Source organism: Ascidiella aspersa, chromosome 9 (genome assembly GCF_963924565.1).
Source record: "Ascidiella aspersa chromosome 9, kaAscAspe10.2, whole genome shotgun sequence".
Lineage (NCBI taxonomy): Eukaryota > Metazoa > Chordata > Ascidiacea > Phlebobranchia > Ascidiidae > Ascidiella > Ascidiella aspersa.
In genome coordinates, this window is record NC_139455.1 from 21,962,688 (window position 1) to 21,980,378 (window position 17,691).

Sequence of the window (17,691 nt, forward strand, 5' to 3'; positions counted from 1 at the left end):
ACAATTGAAAAGTTTTGTAATGACGTAAAGTGAATTACTTGATTAAGCCACTGTTTATAGATGATTTAGGCGTTAAAGTTTTTGGTATTTGCTAAATTAAATTGGCAACTTAGGCGTTAACATTTTTGGTTTATGCTAAAATAAATTGGCAAAATTTATTTTAACTACAATTAAAAAGTTTTGTAATGACGTAAAGTGAATTACTTGATTAAGCCACTGTGTGTAAGTGGCTTGGCTTTACAGTTTTTGGTATTTTCTTTTTGAAATGTTGCTCCGAATGGATGATAATTAGTCATTTTAACATCTTAAATTTATTTTGACTACAATTTTTAACTTCCTTGGTTCATTTAGACTCGACTGGAAATGTCAACGAACTGGAACCTGGTTTGCCATTTGTTGAAAATGGATTGACTGAGACTAAAGATATTTTCCAAATTTATTTAATTAGGTAATTTTAGGATGCCTATAGTTAATAACACTAACAATTACGTCACAATAATTTAGGTTACATGAAAACGTATGCCAAGGCGAACTGTTCGCAAAATTCAAAGTTAAGTGAACTGTATAGGTTAAGGTTCTCACGAAGTGTTAAAAATCTTTCTATTTAATTAAATTGGCAAATCTATTTCGTTTCGAAAATGTCGTAGGGTCACACAAAAATAATTGTCGCAGAGCCATCGATCTGACAGCTGCATGATTGCAAAGAAAATGACGCATTTGTAGAAAACTATTCGCGCCGATCTTTAAACCGAAAAATACATCTATTTTCTATAAAAAATGGTTAACAATAATTCAGCTATCAATTGTGTCGAGTACCTGGGCCTTTTTTTGGAATCCCGCTATTTTCGTCAAACCCATCAGTTTGAAAACAAGAAAAATTAGATGTGAAACCATACGAAAATTTTGGCGAAGAATTATATTCATATTAAACACTGTAGAAGATTGTTTGCGTCCCTTACAATTTCTTTAGACACTATTTCAGGGTTTTATATTTTTTAAAATGGAATTTCCCACTTCGGGAATCTTTAGTAAAGGCGAAAGATTTACAGGTTGTGAAATAAGGCCAGTGTATTCCCGTGTTCAAATTAGTTCGTTTAGTTGTGTTAGAACTCTATACTGCCTCGTAGCGGACGTTCTAATACGTATCAACTATTAATAGAACGGAAATAGAGAAATATCACAACCTTGTATTACAATGTCGTGCTTTTTTGTATTACCGTTAATAGCGGGCAATAATTTTTCTCTAAAGTGCAAAATTATTAACACATTGACAGTAATTACGGTGGAAATGTTCACACTAAACAGTTTAATCCCCTACTACAACCATTTCTGGCGGAAAATGTCACATGTGTATCCTATCAGTTCATGTCCCATACATCAGCCGGCACCGGTATATCGAAGCAAGTGCAAAGGTACTTGGTGATCATTTGGTACACGTGGCGCGATGTGTTTGGTCCAGCGTTTATCGAATGATCTTGGTCGGCGTAATACTATGACAGAAAAATAACAATTAAATAGGCAAAAGTGTGCTTGACGCAGAACAGAAGGTTATTAAAAGGTTAAAACTCATTTTGCCTAAACTATACTTAAGTCAAGTTAAGTAATTTGAAAAAAAAAAAAAAAAATTTTAAAGTCTTTAGCTGCTGCATGTTTAGCTGTAGTGACTATTTAAATAAAAGGTTTTCTAAATACAGTTTTTTTGTGCTTGGGTACATGTATTTGGTCATAGTTACTCATAGTTAAATAATTTAACTGGAAAGAATGTCAAATCTGGAAGGTATATCCTTTAGAAGATTCCAGATTTAAAAAAATAATTTATAACTAGACTTAGTTGGAATGTCAAAGCCCATAAATAGGTAACATTTTGAACTTTCAAATACCTCTTTATTAATTTTTTAATGTTGAAAAACAAAGAGATATTAAAAACGTTCACAATGTTACCTACTTGTGGGCTTTTATATTCGTAGGCTATTACGTCCAACTGAACGCCCTAATCATTATGCCCTAGATTTTATAACCAAAATTAAAAGTTTTGAACTTACGTAGCTGACGAAATCAACGTCAGCGTCCACCAAAGCTTTCGAAAGTTGAGCGGCATTTTGAAAATGAACGTTGTCTAAAAAGCAAATATTGTTATATTTGTCAACCTCCAATACTATTACTTGTCGAGTATTGAGTTGTCTTATATGCGGCCAGTGATGTTAATTCCAATAATAATAAACACTTAACGAAGTAAAGAATAGTCTGAAACAGAGTAGGTCGTCTTCACAATGTTTTTTACCCGGCGAATAAATTTTTATTTTCCGATGTGAAAAAATATTGAAATACTTTTTTATGATTTACGTATGGGGTTGGTTTAAGAACCACTGCTTTAAAGCGCCCGGGGAGCAAGCATGTAGCTCTAAAAGGTAATTCAACTTGTGTGAATTTATTCCAATTTAACCGGGCTCCAACCATAATATCTACATAAGAACAACGTCAACGTCAAAAAACACAGTTTGGAATAAGACCAAAATAGGACTGATACCTATAGTCTTATAATAATGTCTAAATCGGAATAAGTCCTAAATCTGTCGGAATAAAACTTAAATGATCCGAATCAGGCCTATATATAACATTATATCTATCCTCAACTCAACCAATAAGTCCATCACTATCTCTTTTAATAATTTGAACCTTTATCCAACATAATCCCCCCCCCCTCCTACTAACCCCAACAATCCGGTGCCATTTAAATCTTACCATCTGCCATCCCGTGGATCAGGTAGTAGCTTGATTGTGGGAAGTTTGCCGCCTTATTCATAATGTTAGCTCCCTCGTAACCCGGTTCGTTGTTCTGGGGTTTTCCCATGTACCTTTCAGCGTATATGGTGTCTGTTGGGCAAAAGTATAGTCTTACTTACTTCAATTTGGCATGTTTGCATGCTATATACTAAAAATAAGTTATTTGATAAATATTTGTTTGTACAACGTTTTGGCTAACTATTTAGAAGGTCTTCATCGGGGAATGACACACATGGCCATTAAGATGCAAATAAATGTGTGTCATTCCCTGGTGAAGGCTTTCTTAATAGTCAGCCGGAACGTTGGACAAACAAATATATAGCAGATGCCCTTTTTTAGTATAATGCCTGGTAGCAACAACATATTTATTGCATACTATATTTAGCGTTTTTATTGTTGCTAAAGAAATGATTGCTTAGGATTGGTCGAGTTCTTAGAAAGTTTGACAATTTATTCTCGTGCCAATAGCAAAATAGTTTTATCGTTATATGTTGCGTTAATGATGTTTGGCAAATCGAAATATTAGCTATCTTCGAACGAGTTCATTTTTTTCTGTCCTACGTCAAACCTTATTATAGTTTAACATTTTAATTCTATGTCAATCTTTTAACTTGGACTTAAAAAAAGCAAAAATTTAAACTATTCAGAAGGATTTAATTTTTTTTATTACAACTCTAAGTAAAAGCTTTTGAATGACTTTTTGACATATTCCTATTAAGGTTTGCTTTCTGGTAATTCTTACCATAATATCTCCAGTCAGTCAAAGGTGCCACTGCAACCCCACACTTCAATAATCCGCTGTTTTTCCCAATCGCATGTGAAGTGGCAAAACCTCCGTACGACTGAAAAAACAAGTTTTGGCTTTAGACTGAAGGATGCTTTTTGTGGTTACAAAAACACTTTACAGGATTTATATTCCAAGTTGGCATGTATTACGTGCTTCAAGATATAAATTTTGTAAAACAATTAAATTTCCGGTTGAAGTATTGTTGGCTACGCAAGATTAAACTACACTAAAATAAACTTAGTTTTACATTCAGACAAACAAATTAAATATTATGAAGTGACTTAAACTAATTGTAATTTTCATGTCATTATAAAAGCTGTCCCCCAAAATTTCGAGTTATTCTATTTAGGGTTATTTACCTGCAGGTTTAAAAACATTACCTACCTAAAGCAGGGTTTTTTTTAACGTGGTCCCCCAAAATTTATTTAGTTCACGGGCATGGAATTAGACATGCTGAAAAAATTGGTATCATAAAACAAAAAGTTTTAGGAAATATACAGTTATCAGCCCAACAAAACTAAAACGAAGTCAAAATTCATTCAAAAAAAAGTTGTTTTTCAATTAAACGCTTTTCTTTCTAAATTTGGTCAATTTTAAAAATTGGACACCAACATTTGGATTATTTCTTCATGAACCTCTAAAGCTTTGTTCACGTGCCTCTACAGTGTTGTATTTTCAGTTGAAATTATTGCTCATACTCGAAGTAGTTTACCAATTTTAATAGTTTATCGTTTTATTTTGATATTAGTGATTTGAGAGATGACTTGTTCTAATAATAGCTTGACTGGTACTTTTCAGCTGATGAATTGGACTGGGGCTTGGCTATTTTTTAAAAGATTTGACTCAGACTTAATTCATTTCAAAATGACTTGTTCACAACACTGATCTACGGACCGCAGTTTACGAACCCCTACCCTAAAAAGTTTCAGGTACTGTAACGATATGTATGGTTCTAAACAAGTGTTCACTCACCCATCCCCACATTGCAATTTTGCTGGCGTCAACATACGACAGATTGCCAAAGTATCTGCAAAAGTATAAAGAAAAAGAAAGTTTGCATTTTCTTACAGCACCCTACGTCACCCGGCTATAAATCTCTAATTAAGCAAGAAGGTTTTTGTCAGTATGTAGCAACAAACTAGTATCATAGTGTTGTCCGAAAAAATTTTTCACAAAAATGATACTGAACACTTTAAGATGGACCTTGCTTCAGCGTAAAGTCGTTGAAAAAAATAATAATAATTTAAAGGTTTTTAAATAACTCACTCGGCCGCTTCTAGCTGATCGTCGATCTCTTTTTGACCAAGGTTCTGGTAAACTTCGTGCATGAAAGTGTCGCCTGGAGAAGACACAAGTTACCCTTTGATCAATCTAAATCTACAGCGTTAATTTACTTATGATAGCCATTATAGTGTACATAAGCTTCTTGGCGTTGGTATTTAACAACCGGTCATATTTTGTACTCCGGTGTCTTTCAATTTAAGGGCCGAAAACCAAAAAAAGTGCAGGATTCTATTCAGAAAACTTTGTGTTTGCATTGACTTGCATTGATAAACGAAGAAAAATTATCAAAATTTTAATGAAAATTGAACAATCAAAAATATTACCACTTCTTCAAAAAAAAAAACTATTTTTCTATTTTTTAAGTTTGCCTACCGTGGAAGTTTGATCCCCTGCCGTCTATTCTCACAACGATTGCGTCCAATCCGCTGGGAACGTACACTGGAGCCCAACTGCGCGTCCAATACGCGTCAACATTCTGGTAACCGGGTCCGGCGTATCTGTAGAAGGTAAGAGATGTTATTATCACGATCTCCTTGTCTTATCTGGTTTTATGTTATTTGGCGAAGATTTCAGAAAGACTCGATGTACGTACTTTACCATTTAACATGTGGAGACATTTGCCGCGTTATAAATTGCCTAAAAAAGAGTGTCCGATTTTTATTAGGAGCAGACAGCGGTGTTCTGTTGTTGTGTGAGAAAATACATTAAAACCAAACATTTTGCAGGTGGCCAACTAACTCTACATTACAAACCCAATGAGCAAAAAAACGCAATAAAAAAAAAGTCAACTCGGCCTAAGCGCAATGACTTGACTTAAGTTCACCGAGTTCACTGTTTTTATACGACTTGAATTGAGTTATTTTTTTGGATAAATTACTTTACTTGGACTTAATTTTCATGGCTCGTTTGGTGAAATTTGTTAATTTTGCTTTTTTGCGGTACGTTTTATCGTAAACGTTTATGAAAACCAATATAACAAGGTGTGTCATTCGTAACTTTTAATTTTACAATGCCTCTATGGCGTATTTTGTCGTGCGATTTGAACATTGCGTTATTATCAAGATATAACACAAGCTTCATTGAAAGTGTAACTTACACGTCAATTAAAAGCGGATATTGCTTGTTTTCGTCGAAGTTGGGTGGATTCCATTGTTCGTAGTGGAATTCTGCAATGATATATATGCTATGGATTGATTATACAATTAAATTTAACTGACCCAAGTTATACACGTGTGTAACTGGGTATATCTAGAATCTGCTTTTTTGGAAATCACAATACTGACTGACCTTAAAGACTATAAATAGCGTGTCAGGTACATTTAGCAAGGATTACCAAAATCAGTTGACCTTAATGATGTCCGATAATACAGGATTACACGTATGTAACTGAGTATATCTAGGACCTGCTTCTTTAGAAATCACAATACTCATAATACCTTTAGCAAGGCTTACCGAAATCAGTCGATACCCGATACCAACGGGTAGTACCGCTACTCCTTCGATACTAGGGTGGAGGTAAGTAAACTTCAAGCAAATTTTGGCCTAATAAACTGGGAAAAATCGTTTGAAGCTTTTAATTTCATCTATTTTGTTTCCATGGGTTTAGTAAGGATGCCATTTGGTATCGAATCGGATGGCGATACTTTTTGTCAAAAATATCGGGAATCGGCATGTGAATAAAATGTTAAACATCTGTATAGTTGGCCTATTTAGAAACTGATGACGATACAAGTGCGTGTCGAAACGTTTTTTTAAGATGAGGTCGATTTACTATTTGGCTTTGGCTTTGATATTCACTTTCAAGCTGCAATTACTTTTAAATACACATCAATACGAAAGGCGTACTCTAGCTGTTATAGTTTATCAGAATTTGGATGTCGCGCGAACCCAAGTTAAAAGACCACTGATATAAACCTAGTCTAGAGCAGTGCTTCTTAACCTTTTTCAGTTTTGTTCACCCCTAGCATCTATCTCCAGATTTCATTTACCCTTGTCTCATGAAATGATAAAACTTTCTCGTCTATATAAAACAGCACAAAAAGACCTAGGTTGTTTCGAAGCTATCATCAATTTCTGACGGTTCACCCTTATTCAACCCTTTTGGTTGGTTCACCCCTGCAAAAATCAAGCTATCATTCATTTCTAACGGTTTACCCTTATTCACCCCTTTCGGTTGGTTCCCCCTTGCAAAATATTTGTTTACCCTGGGGTGAACCATTCACCTGATTAAGAAACGCTGGTCTTGAGCAAAAACTTGAAAAGTAGTTTTGTACTACAGCAGCGCACTTACTGTATCCAGTTTTGCTGTCAATAGTCCCGTACACTTTCTGAGGCCACTGAGTAGCGTTGACCGCTGCCACAAGATCGTCATTGGCTTGTAGAACAACCTCGTCAAGCAGCACGTCGTCGACACGAGCGGCGCTGTGGTCCACTCTGTACTGTAGGTAGATGGGAGGGCCTTCGCCTAAACACGCGAAAAGCAGTGTTGTAAACAAGTTTAAAAATAAATTAAAAAAACAATCAATTTCATGTCAAGCCATTATTAAAGCAAATCAACTTTAAGTAATGTCATTCACATAAAAATTAAGAGTTTAATTATTAAAACTGGTACTTGTACCGTATATGAGCAATAACTTCAGTAAAAAATTACAAAAAAACCCAATATATAGGAAGCTAATTGTGTTATGTACAAAATTCTAGATTAATGAATTAATTCTATAAAACGATGTTAAATGAAAACACTTACTTTGAGCTCATGTCATTTTAGTCATTGACTTAAGTCAAAGTCAAGTAATCTGGCCGAAAGACTTGTGACAAGTCAAGTCATTGTACCGAAACGATTATAGTTAAGTCAAGTCATTGAAAACAGTGACTTATGTGAAATTAAGTTAAGTCGTTCAAACAGTGCGTTACAAACGTGTATAAAAGTAGAAAAAGTGTTAGGTAATCAAATTAACTTGTTTATTTCCGTTAACCCTTTCCCTACGGTTACATTTGTCTGGTTTACATGATGCTTAACGCAGGCTCAGAGCGGAGTAAGTGGAGTCAGACTATGCCTAGCTCAGTCTGTAAGGGCTGAGGTCGTTAGTTCTAATCTCAACGTGGTCATTGGTTCGAAATCTCTCTGTAATAGCTGAGGTCAGTAGTTCGAATCTCACCGCAGGCTGATTGTGGCAACAGTTTCAGCAGCTAACAGTAAAAAAAGTGCAACTTAATAAAAAAGCTAAAGCTTTATAGTTTTGGTTAAAAAATTATGGCTTAAACAACTTAAAACTTTTTGGTGAATTAAGAACGTATGCTGGTATCAGACGAACCCGCAAGGTTTTGTTAGAGTGGCCCCGAAATACATGATTCACTTGTTGGCGGGTGTGTCATTCTGTGATGAAGGCTTTCTGAATAGTTTTCCGAAACGTTGGACAAACAAATATATACCAAAAAAACGACAGCGCTGAACAAAACGCATTTTTTTCAAACAGCTACAAACGTTGTTTTTTAATTTTTAACAAATATCGACAACTCATAAAAAAGATTATAATATTATTTTTCTAAAAAGAAAACTAAATCATTACCTCTGCACCCCACTACTATGTAGCTCGCGTCCGTGCTGAACGTAGGCTGAATCAACGTACACCTGCCCTCGTATGACGTCATCAGTTTGCACGTGACGCATTCGGGTGCGTCATCAGTGGCCTGTCCGGCGTCCAAGCGCCCTCGGCGCCGGTAGACGTGGCGCCCCTTGGGCCCGTCGTACGTTGATAGGAAGTAACTGCGCAAAATGCATTAAGATTGATTTTGCGGAGTCGGACTCGGACTCAGGACTCGTCGGAGTCGGACTCGGGACTCGAGGAGTCGTTTTATTTTGTCGAGTAAAACTACCAGAGTCCCGAGTTGTGCGCATGCGCAGTACATAATTTTGAAACTGATAGGGCAGAAAACTGTAATTTTAAAAGTTAATAGGCTAGCAATGGGTGGAATATTGTGGAATATTTTCCAACCATGTATTGTGGGTGTATAAATTATATTACATCCCTATAAAGGGATTGCTAAATGTCTACGTTATTTTAGTTACGTAAATGAGTGAAATGCTGGTTAAAAAGTCAGAGCCGGACTCGGGACTCGATAAAATCGCATTTGTATTTTTTAGAGTCGGACTCCGCAGCCCTGGTTCTTAGAATATTAGGTACAAACGTATAGACATGGCCAGGTAAAAAAAACTGCAAAACTTATTTTACCAAGACGCCGTTCTGGACCATTTCGGCTTACTTTCGCCACTGCCACTTACACGTAATCGTTTGTTGCGTCATAGTACTCCACAGCGGGATAGGACGCGCTGTATGACGTCACGGTGTATTCTCCTGAAGTCAGAAACGTTGGTGTGTTCTGCACGGTAGTAAAAATATAGTTATTACCGAAATAAAACCGATATCGTTACCTATTGTGCTTTGGAAGGCAGTATGGAGTGTTCAACTTCAGTTAAAGTGTTGTAATCATAGTGACTTACGTACACTTAAGTCAGGTCATTACAACACTGATTACTTTCAGTGGTTTGCAAAAAGATTAACATGCTAGGCTAAACGTTCCAGTGGGCATAAACATCGTCCACTGATGGTTGTTGGATTGCGAGCCAAAAAGTTTATAATATATTGCCCTCGAAAATATAGCCCGAATAGGTTGTCGAAACTTGGTACAAAACTTTGTCGGAAGAACTATTTTACAAGTGAAACAATGTCGGCAGCAACAGCATATTGACTAAAAATTTATATTATCACAAATTATCATATACACCGAAAAGCCATTGCAGACTCCCCGAATCTGTCGATCAATGATGCAAGCAGAGCAGACTAGAAAAACAACTAGCCTGCAGTGAGGTTCGAACTCACGACCTCCGGTCAAGCCGGGACCGTCGCTCTACCAACTGAGCTATGCAGGCTCAGAAGGGAACGAGTCGAGAAACAACCATACGCCAATGCTTGCTCAATCTGTTAGTACAAGCAACTTCATAATGAAGGGGATCGCCAGTATCATATCATAATACCCTTCATTATGAAGTTGCTTGTACTAACAGATTGAGCAAGCATTGGCGTATGGTTGTTTCTCGACTCGTTCCCTTCTGAGCCTGCATAGCTCAGTTGGTAGAGCGACGGTCCCGGCTTGACCGGAGGTCGTGAGTTCGAACCTCACTGCAGGCTAGTTGTTTTTCTAGTCTGCTCTGCTTGCATCATTGATCGACAGATTCGGTGAGTCTGGAATGGCTTTTCGGTGTACTAATAATACGTAAGCCGTTATCGTTGGTCAAAAAGCAGCTTCAGAAGGGCTAGATCTCAGTTGTAAGCACACATATATGTGTGTACATATGTTTCATTAAATTATCATATACTCATTTTTTTTACCAGAACTTTGTGCTGGTTTAAAGTTACAAGTTTCCCATTTTTAGTTAAAATTGTTTTAATTTAAGGAAAGATACTTTTTAGTATTACAGAATATTTTTCTTGCATGTTAAAAGCCCTTTTCCTAAAATTTTGCTTCTTGAAAGTTGCTCCGTGTTACTAAGTAAGCAGTTTCTAAAATCATTAATGTTGGAGCCAAATTTGCACGATAGACACTGAACTAAAGTTGGCCCTGTAGTAATAAACACAAAGTCTTGTCCAGAGTCCAAGTTCAGAGACTTGCCTCGTTACATGGTGGAACAATATCTAAAAAACATTAATATCGCCTGCCTCGTTGATCCTTGCAAGGTGCTGCCACTTGGTGTCTGGGTCGGGCAGGACAACGAAGAATTCGTCCAGCGTTTCTCCAAACACAGGAATCCAATACGGACGACGCTGGTAGAGCCAACCAGTTGTGCTGCTGTGCTCCAACGCCTGAAAAAACAAGTCATTGACTTCAAAGACAAAGAATTTTGGGTCCAAAGGGATGGGACATGAGCGAGCTGAGCGTGTAGAATTTTTTATAGAGCAATATCTCCGAAAGTTGTGAAGTTACAGAGTTGATTTTTTTACGCTGTATTGGCTACACCTTTCCAGAAAACTAACGTTTAGAAAAAATATAATGCGAATGAGTTTGTGTTCAAGTAGCCCATGTTGCTGAGTTTAATCTTGGCAACCATAAGTATACTCCTCTTACTTAGTCACATTTTGAAATGCCTGGTAATAATTTTTGTTTTACAAAAAAGCTTGTTTGAATCCTCTACTGGCGTGATGATGCTAAACAGATACATTTGATCTATTTCAACATTCTGCTTATTTGTATAGACTCTAAGACCCTTCTTAGATTTGTCTAACAGTTTGGATTTTCGACTGAATACGTGAATTTACGACTGAATACGTAGTAGTTACAGTTTGTACACTAAACGGCATTTTTACAAACTATAGCAGTTCCACCCTAGGTTCCCAATTTTACCGCTCAAGGGTGCCGCGAGACATTTTAAATCCCTTTGGATTTCATTTTTTGCTCTATTGTGTAGCCTTTTTCGCTTCTTCCAACAAATTTTGGGGATGATTGAATTAAACAAATTAAGAATATTTTCCTGCATAATACACAGTTCAAGTATTAACCACTCGACGAAAAAACTATACGAAATATGTATATTTTATGTAGTGGACCAAAAAGGTTTTGATTCACTGAGGTACAGAGTCATCATGTATATGTCACTGTAAAGCACCTTGCATACAATATTTCATTCTGACAAGACTTCAGAGAGGAAAAATACTCACTTTCTGACAGTTCCAGGTGAAATCCGACTGCACGTCGCACATTAACATAACGCTGTGGGTTTGCAGACGATCACACCACGTGACTGTGACGCGCGAATCGTTGGCCCACGTGACTCGACTGAAGAGAAAGTCACTGCAACGAAAAGCAAAGTTGCTTTTCCAAGTATTAAGTATATAGGTATATATATTCACCAAAGATGTCCGCAAACAAATTCCAGGGGGTGTAAATTTGAATATATACACATAATTTAATTTCAGTACCTATGGTATTAATATGTAGCCTATATACGACTTTTATCAGTAGACATTGATACACAAAACAATATCATTCCATTAGTAACTTAGTAAAACGTCATTGGTAATACATATTACACTCATGAACAATAATAATATTCGCATTTTTAGATTCCACAGGGGAGCAAGTGCCGATTTCTTGGTACCAGTATTTTATTCCGATGCCTAATTATTTTTTTTAGTCCATTTTTTTAGTCGCTAATTATTTAATACGAGGGTATTTTCCGTTTCTGTAACGATAACAAATTCATTCGTGTATTTCAGCCATTGTACGTGATCAAAAACTTTGCGTTTTTCACTTGTATTCTTCAAAGAGAACATTAACAATAATTGAACTTGGTTTTATTTCACCAAAGTAACTTTTCTCAACTATACCGGGAATAAATTTCAATTAGTATTGATCTGTTGAAATTATTTGAACAAACAACCTTCTGGCACGCATACCATTGACATATAGATGTGGGACTGTTTGCACAGATGCCATTTTGGGATTTTATTGTAATTTTTGCCCGAATGGTTTTTAGTACTCCCTTCTTCCCCTATGACCCTCAAACATTGTCATTTCAACTTCAACAGAATACGTAATCTACTTGACGAAACATACTTACCGATATTGTACATGCTATCAAAGTTTAAATGATAAACTACCTATGTTTGGCAGGAATTAAAACTTACTCAGAGGAGAGTTCGACTGGCGGTTCGATTTCAACCATGTCGGTGTTATTTTTGTTGAAGATGAACACTTTGTTGGTTGGTTGAGATGTTCCTGCCTAAAAAACGGTTTGCAAAATTTGGAGCTTGACAAAAACTGGGTAAAGCAGAGATATAATTTTTACATTCTTAACTAGACGCTAGCGAAATAGGTGTTTTTTAAATGACGGATACATTAGTTTTTACAGCAACATAATGGCCCAAAACAGGATCGCAAATAAAAGCCAATTTAAAAATGGGTTTTGAAAAAACTGTTTGTGTTTCAAGAAATTGCAATCAAGAGTGCAGTTCTGTGGTTTAAGGCTTTGTGTTCGGTTTGAAACAGTGTTTTCTAATTGTTCGCTGTGATCCAAGTATTGTTTGCCAGTATAGCAGCGGGGCTTTAGCGACCCAATTTTCTTTACTGATTTTTGTTATAACCCTAAGGTAAATCACAAATAAGACTATAACATAAATCAGTTCAACTTTTAATTTATATGAGGGAGGAAGGTAGGGAAAGAGAGAGAGAGAGAGGCCCTCACTTTGGGATAAGACACGTCGATCATCTTGGGATATTGCTCTCCGTCGAATCTGTTGAACTCTATGTGCTCGCATGTTGTGTCGTTAAACTGCGCGAAGGCAAGGTAGCTTCCACCAGGGGAGAAGTACATCACGTTGTTGCTGGAAATCATTTCCTCTGAAGAACAAGACTCAAAATATAGTTTAAAGTTTCATAGCAGTGCTTTCTAAAATGTCGGCCTTGAGAGTTTTTGAAGTAGGTGATGCAATTTTTTTTTACAATAACCCATCCTACCCGAAACGGACTTGCAGCGAACATGTAAAGCTTAAATGCAATGATTCTCAAACTGTGTGTAATGAGATATTTTTAAGTGTGCCACGCAACCTTTCCCTTCATTTTTGAAAATAACGTATCACGAAATCTAGACAAAAAAGCAACACTGTTCATTAGATTGTTGGTAATGTCTTAACTCTACCTTCATAAACCCAATCAGGGATTCCGTTGTACACAAAATTCGCCCTTCCAGTCAAAGTGACGTTAATATCTGGAGAAGTCGGTGTTTCTCTGTAGAAGATGTCGTAGTCGTAGACGTAAGCCTTGAAGAAAATACAACAAAACCAGTAAACGTCAGGGCTGTGGAGATATAGTTTTTAAACAACCAAGTTACAAAAAAGACGTAATAACAAAAACCTAATTTTATTTTCCTAATTGTGGTTTGTTTGTGAATAGGGATGTCTGAAGTTTCGTACTGTATTACGATACCCGATATGTTGCCAACAAACTACGGCTGTCCGATACGATATCAAATGACGTCATTACTATCGTCAAATAATTAAAATTTGTAAAATTTAAATGCCTAAAGGGTGAAAACGCAGTTTTGGATACAAAATTATGCATAAGATTCTGTTAGTAATTTATTATCAAATCGGCAACGGTAGGCTTACTATCCTAGTAGCGGAAAAGTACCGATACTTCCTACGACCATCGGGTATCGGCCACGATCCAAAACCAAAAGTTATCTACCCCTAGTCGTAGATATGTCATACCCACCAGTGCATTTTCGTTTGGGGCCCACGTAATGTACTGTACGTCGTCAGGCAGCGTGAAATCAGTAGAAAGTGCTCTGAAATTACATAAACGAGACATCAGATAACACCACACACACAGACAAGACGTATTTCTATTAAGAGTTTATGCTAATTTTGCTACTTTTTGTATGGTTTTGCTACAAACCTGCTGTCCGTAAATCCTTTAAATGGGTACGCGAAAAAAATTAAAAAAAATTGTAATGTTTAATTTTTTATTATTGTATACCGAGTGGCTATGGCTAGTTATTTATGTTAAATTTTACTTAAAACTCCACACCTTTTACATAACTGGCAATCATAGATTACAGCACAAAAAAATCGATTTCTAAACTTCTGTTGGGCCAAGCTATATTATGAGCCTATAGGGTTAGGAAACTTCGTTATAATAAACCAACCAAAATAAGACGCAAAGCGCTGTAATTGCAATTGGGCGTAGCACAAATATTGGGCAAAAAACAAATGAGTAAAATGCTAGAAGGGCCTGCTTTAAACTGTGACTTGCAAATTTTATTCTCGCATCACCAATAAAATTTTTTTTTTTGTATTCTGGTACGACCAAATACGAAAAACATGGAGTTATTGCATCAAATTTAAGTTCATGGGTTTTTCTTTTGTTACATCTTCAAATAATATTGCCATTTACGTTATTTCTGGACATGTCATAGAAAAAGACAGACATGTTCACTTACTGTGCTGCTACATCGAACAGCAGATAAGTCCCGTTGTACGAATGCCTCCAAATCTAAACGAAAATTAACATTACAACTTTATACTATAGAACAAATATTTTATTATTTACTCAATATATTATCATAATGATGTTTTAGTTAAACATAAGGTATCTTAACATCATTTACGCAAAAAAAGTTAGTCGTTTTACTCTTTAATCGCCATTGGTTCATTGCAATTATGCATAGTTTAAGTTTTCCAATACAAAAAGGGCCAATTTTTTGCCTAATAAACCATTACGCTTGCGTTATAGTAATGGCGTTATTGGGTTAAGACTTTCCAGTAAAAATGTATATTGATTGTCGGGTTTAAACGACGATTCAAACCTTTTCGTAGTTGGTCAGTAGAAGAATGTATTGTTTGGTTGATGAGACTTTATATGACCGTGCTGAGTTGTCCGTCTGCAACAGTAGAAAGTAAAGGTTCGTTCGAGAACGTTCCAGCAGTACCGTATTCAGTGATGTAAACCAACCATTTTGAAATGAATTAAGTCCCAGTTCAGTCATGTAAAAAATAACTTTAGTCCAGGTCAAGCCTTTTGCAAAAAATAACAAGTCCAAGTCGGTTGTCCAAGCACTTATAGTTGTTCAAGCCAAGTCCTGGTCAAGTTAGTATAAGATCACGTCAATTTCGAGGCAAGTCATTAACATTAAAGTTAAACGAATGAAATTAGTGAACTCAAACTAACAAAAAAAAAAAAAAAAACAAATTTTTTTATGTTTAAAAAATTGAGATAAATAACCACCTTTTAATAAAAAGTATTTAGTAAAAGCACCTAACTTTAACCCAAGGTATTTGGAACAATGACTTAAGTCCAAGTCAAGTCAATGTGTTCAAAAATGCAATTTAATCCGATTGATTTGAAAACAGTGACTTAAGTAATGACATTACAAACTGGTGGTATTGTAGCTATGTGGATACGACGTCTAGCTAAAACGAGAATTTAATTTGACAAAAGGAACTGTATTATTAAAACAATATAATGCTTTCATGAAAAACTTATCAAGTTGGACAAAGTTTATTATTTGAGTTGGCAAAATTCCAAAATAAGTAATTGATTAGATTCAGTGTTTGTCAACTCATAAGTCGCGACCAAAAATTGTACCGTCCTTTGATTTCGTTAACTTGCCAACCGAAGTAGCTTTTTACGGTTAGATTTATCGAGCTTGGTTCTGAGCAAGATTTCTAAAAAAAAAACGAAACGAACTTATTAATTATATAATTAAAATCGAACTTGTAAATTCTAATGTTTCGTGGTATGTTCGCTTACAAAATGTTTAATGAATATATTTGGTTCCAAAAGCGTTGCTGTTACGCGTAATATTTTCGTGGCCGCGAAAAATTTTGAGAAACAATGAATTAGGCTTGGCCAATTCAGCATCAAAACATGCATGCTCGAAAAGACAACCTTTGCTTAGTGTGACAACTTCCTTCCTAGAGGAATCGCCGGTGTAATATTTTGTTTCCTGACTCAGCCCAAACAATGAAACCTTACGTAAAACGATCCTGGCATCAAAATCGTCACGTTAGAAGTAGTGACGTCACGAAGTACCACGTCTCTGTTTGATTCCATTATGACGTATTGGGTGCCTGCAAATGTTTGCAAACAACATAAGGCACTTTTTATCGTCAATTTTTATTTAATTTTTTTATAAACGGAATACAAACTTGTTTTTGCCTCCTGGTTTAAATATTTTCCAGGCATGTGTTATAAATATTATATATTATTTGCTAACAAGAAGTTTTTACCTGAAATCCATCGCGGACTGACTGAGCTGTAACTGAAATTCGAGCTGAAAATGTCCTTGAATCCAAACTTGGGTTTGTCTTCCGCTGTTTCGGTGATTTCCCGAACATGCGGATCGACTTTGTTTTTATTTTCGAGCTGGGGACCTGTTGTTGTTAACATAAGTTTTTAAGTTAACATAAGTTTTTAAGTAGTTTTTGTTAACATAAGTTTTTAAGTATTTTGTACAAGAAATAAGAAGACGGGTATTAAAACCAAATTGCGTAAGAAATAGCGGTAAGTTGTGCTAATCCAAGTCTCAATCACGTTTTAACAAAGGTTTATTAAATATCCAGACTGCAACGAAAATGTGCAATTGGGAGCGCTAGACATCTTTCAATTCCGTATTATTCCTCAATGACGCTATAGTGAGTAGCACAACATTTACTCACTACAATCGGCATGACACATTCTGAGAAATTTATCACCCTTTAAAATTAACACTTTTCGTGCTGAGTTAGTCTTCTATATACAGCAGCCAAATGCAACGATTACATTAAAACTATAAATTACCGAACAGGTAAAATACTCCAGCGGCTAGCGCAAGAAGCGAGCAACCGACCAACACCAGTTGCTTTGCAGGACGCATCTTTACGTTCTATTCACCACAGATCCTTCACTGCAAAATAATTATCCAACACGTCTAAGCTTTGGAACACAATACACGGATTTTTTAGTATTTAAAAAAATATTAAAGCCATTTTATTCGATAAAATCGACATTTTGCTGTTACAAACGTTTCGACAATACATTTGGCAATTGACCTGTATTTTTACACTGATGATGGCATGAGGTATTGCCGAAACGTTTGTAAGAGCAAAATGTCGATTTTATTCCATATATAGGTTTTAATATTTTTATTGACATTATGTCTTAGTTTGTAAAATATAATTATCTGCGACAATTTGTGTTTGTTGCCGATTTTGACAACTGCATAATTCTAGTTCGGCTAATTCAATTTCTAATTTAATTCGTGGATGACTTACTGTATGTTTACTAATTCTATGTCTAATCTA

At 35.9% G+C, this 17,691-nt stretch overlaps 1 protein-coding gene and 2 non-coding genes across 3 annotated transcripts; 1 reads left to right on the top strand and 2 right to left on the bottom strand.

The window, feature by feature from the left end:
- Nucleotides 1-1,358: 1,358 nt before the first annotated feature.
- On the bottom strand, nt 1,359-17,264 carry LOC146133596 (dipeptidyl peptidase 4-like). The gene is made up of 22 exons (XM_083397801.1): nt 17,189-17,264; nt 16,639-16,782; nt 16,385-16,479; nt 15,216-15,290; nt 14,850-14,902; nt 14,123-14,195; nt 13,548-13,668; nt 13,095-13,249; nt 12,538-12,632; nt 11,569-11,701; nt 10,558-10,716; nt 9,138-9,235; nt 8,425-8,621; nt 7,146-7,319; nt 5,952-6,021; nt 5,228-5,352; nt 4,838-4,910; nt 4,544-4,598; nt 3,527-3,626; nt 2,743-2,874; nt 2,043-2,116; nt 1,359-1,490 (listed from the first exon to the last, which is right to left on the bottom strand). The coding sequence occupies exons 1-22, from the start codon at nt 17,262-17,264 to the stop codon at nt 1,359-1,361; spliced, it is 2,409 nt and encodes an 802-aa protein (XP_083253927.1).
- Trnaa-ggc (transfer RNA alanine (anticodon GGC)) lies at nt 9,711-9,785 on the bottom strand. The gene has a single exon. It is a non-coding gene; the product is annotated as a tRNA-Ala (tRNA).
- Trnaa-ggc (transfer RNA alanine (anticodon GGC)) lies at nt 9,970-10,044 on the top strand. The gene has a single exon. It is a non-coding gene; the product is annotated as a tRNA-Ala (tRNA).
- Nucleotides 17,265-17,691: the final 427 nt, after the last annotated feature.

Coding starts and splice junctions, on each gene's coding strand:
- LOC146133596 (XM_083397801.1), bottom strand. CDS start 17,264: ATGCGTCCTGCAAAGCAACTGGTGTTGGTCGGTTGCTCGCTTCTTGCG. Junction 4,599..4,837: donor GATCAGCTAGAAGCGGCCGA/GTGAGTTATTTA, acceptor ATACTTTTGCAG/ATACTTTGGCAATCTGTCGT. Junction 2,117..2,742: donor GATCCACGGGATGGCAGATG/GTAAGATTTAAA, acceptor TTTGCTTTTTAG/ACAACGTTCATTTTCAAAAT.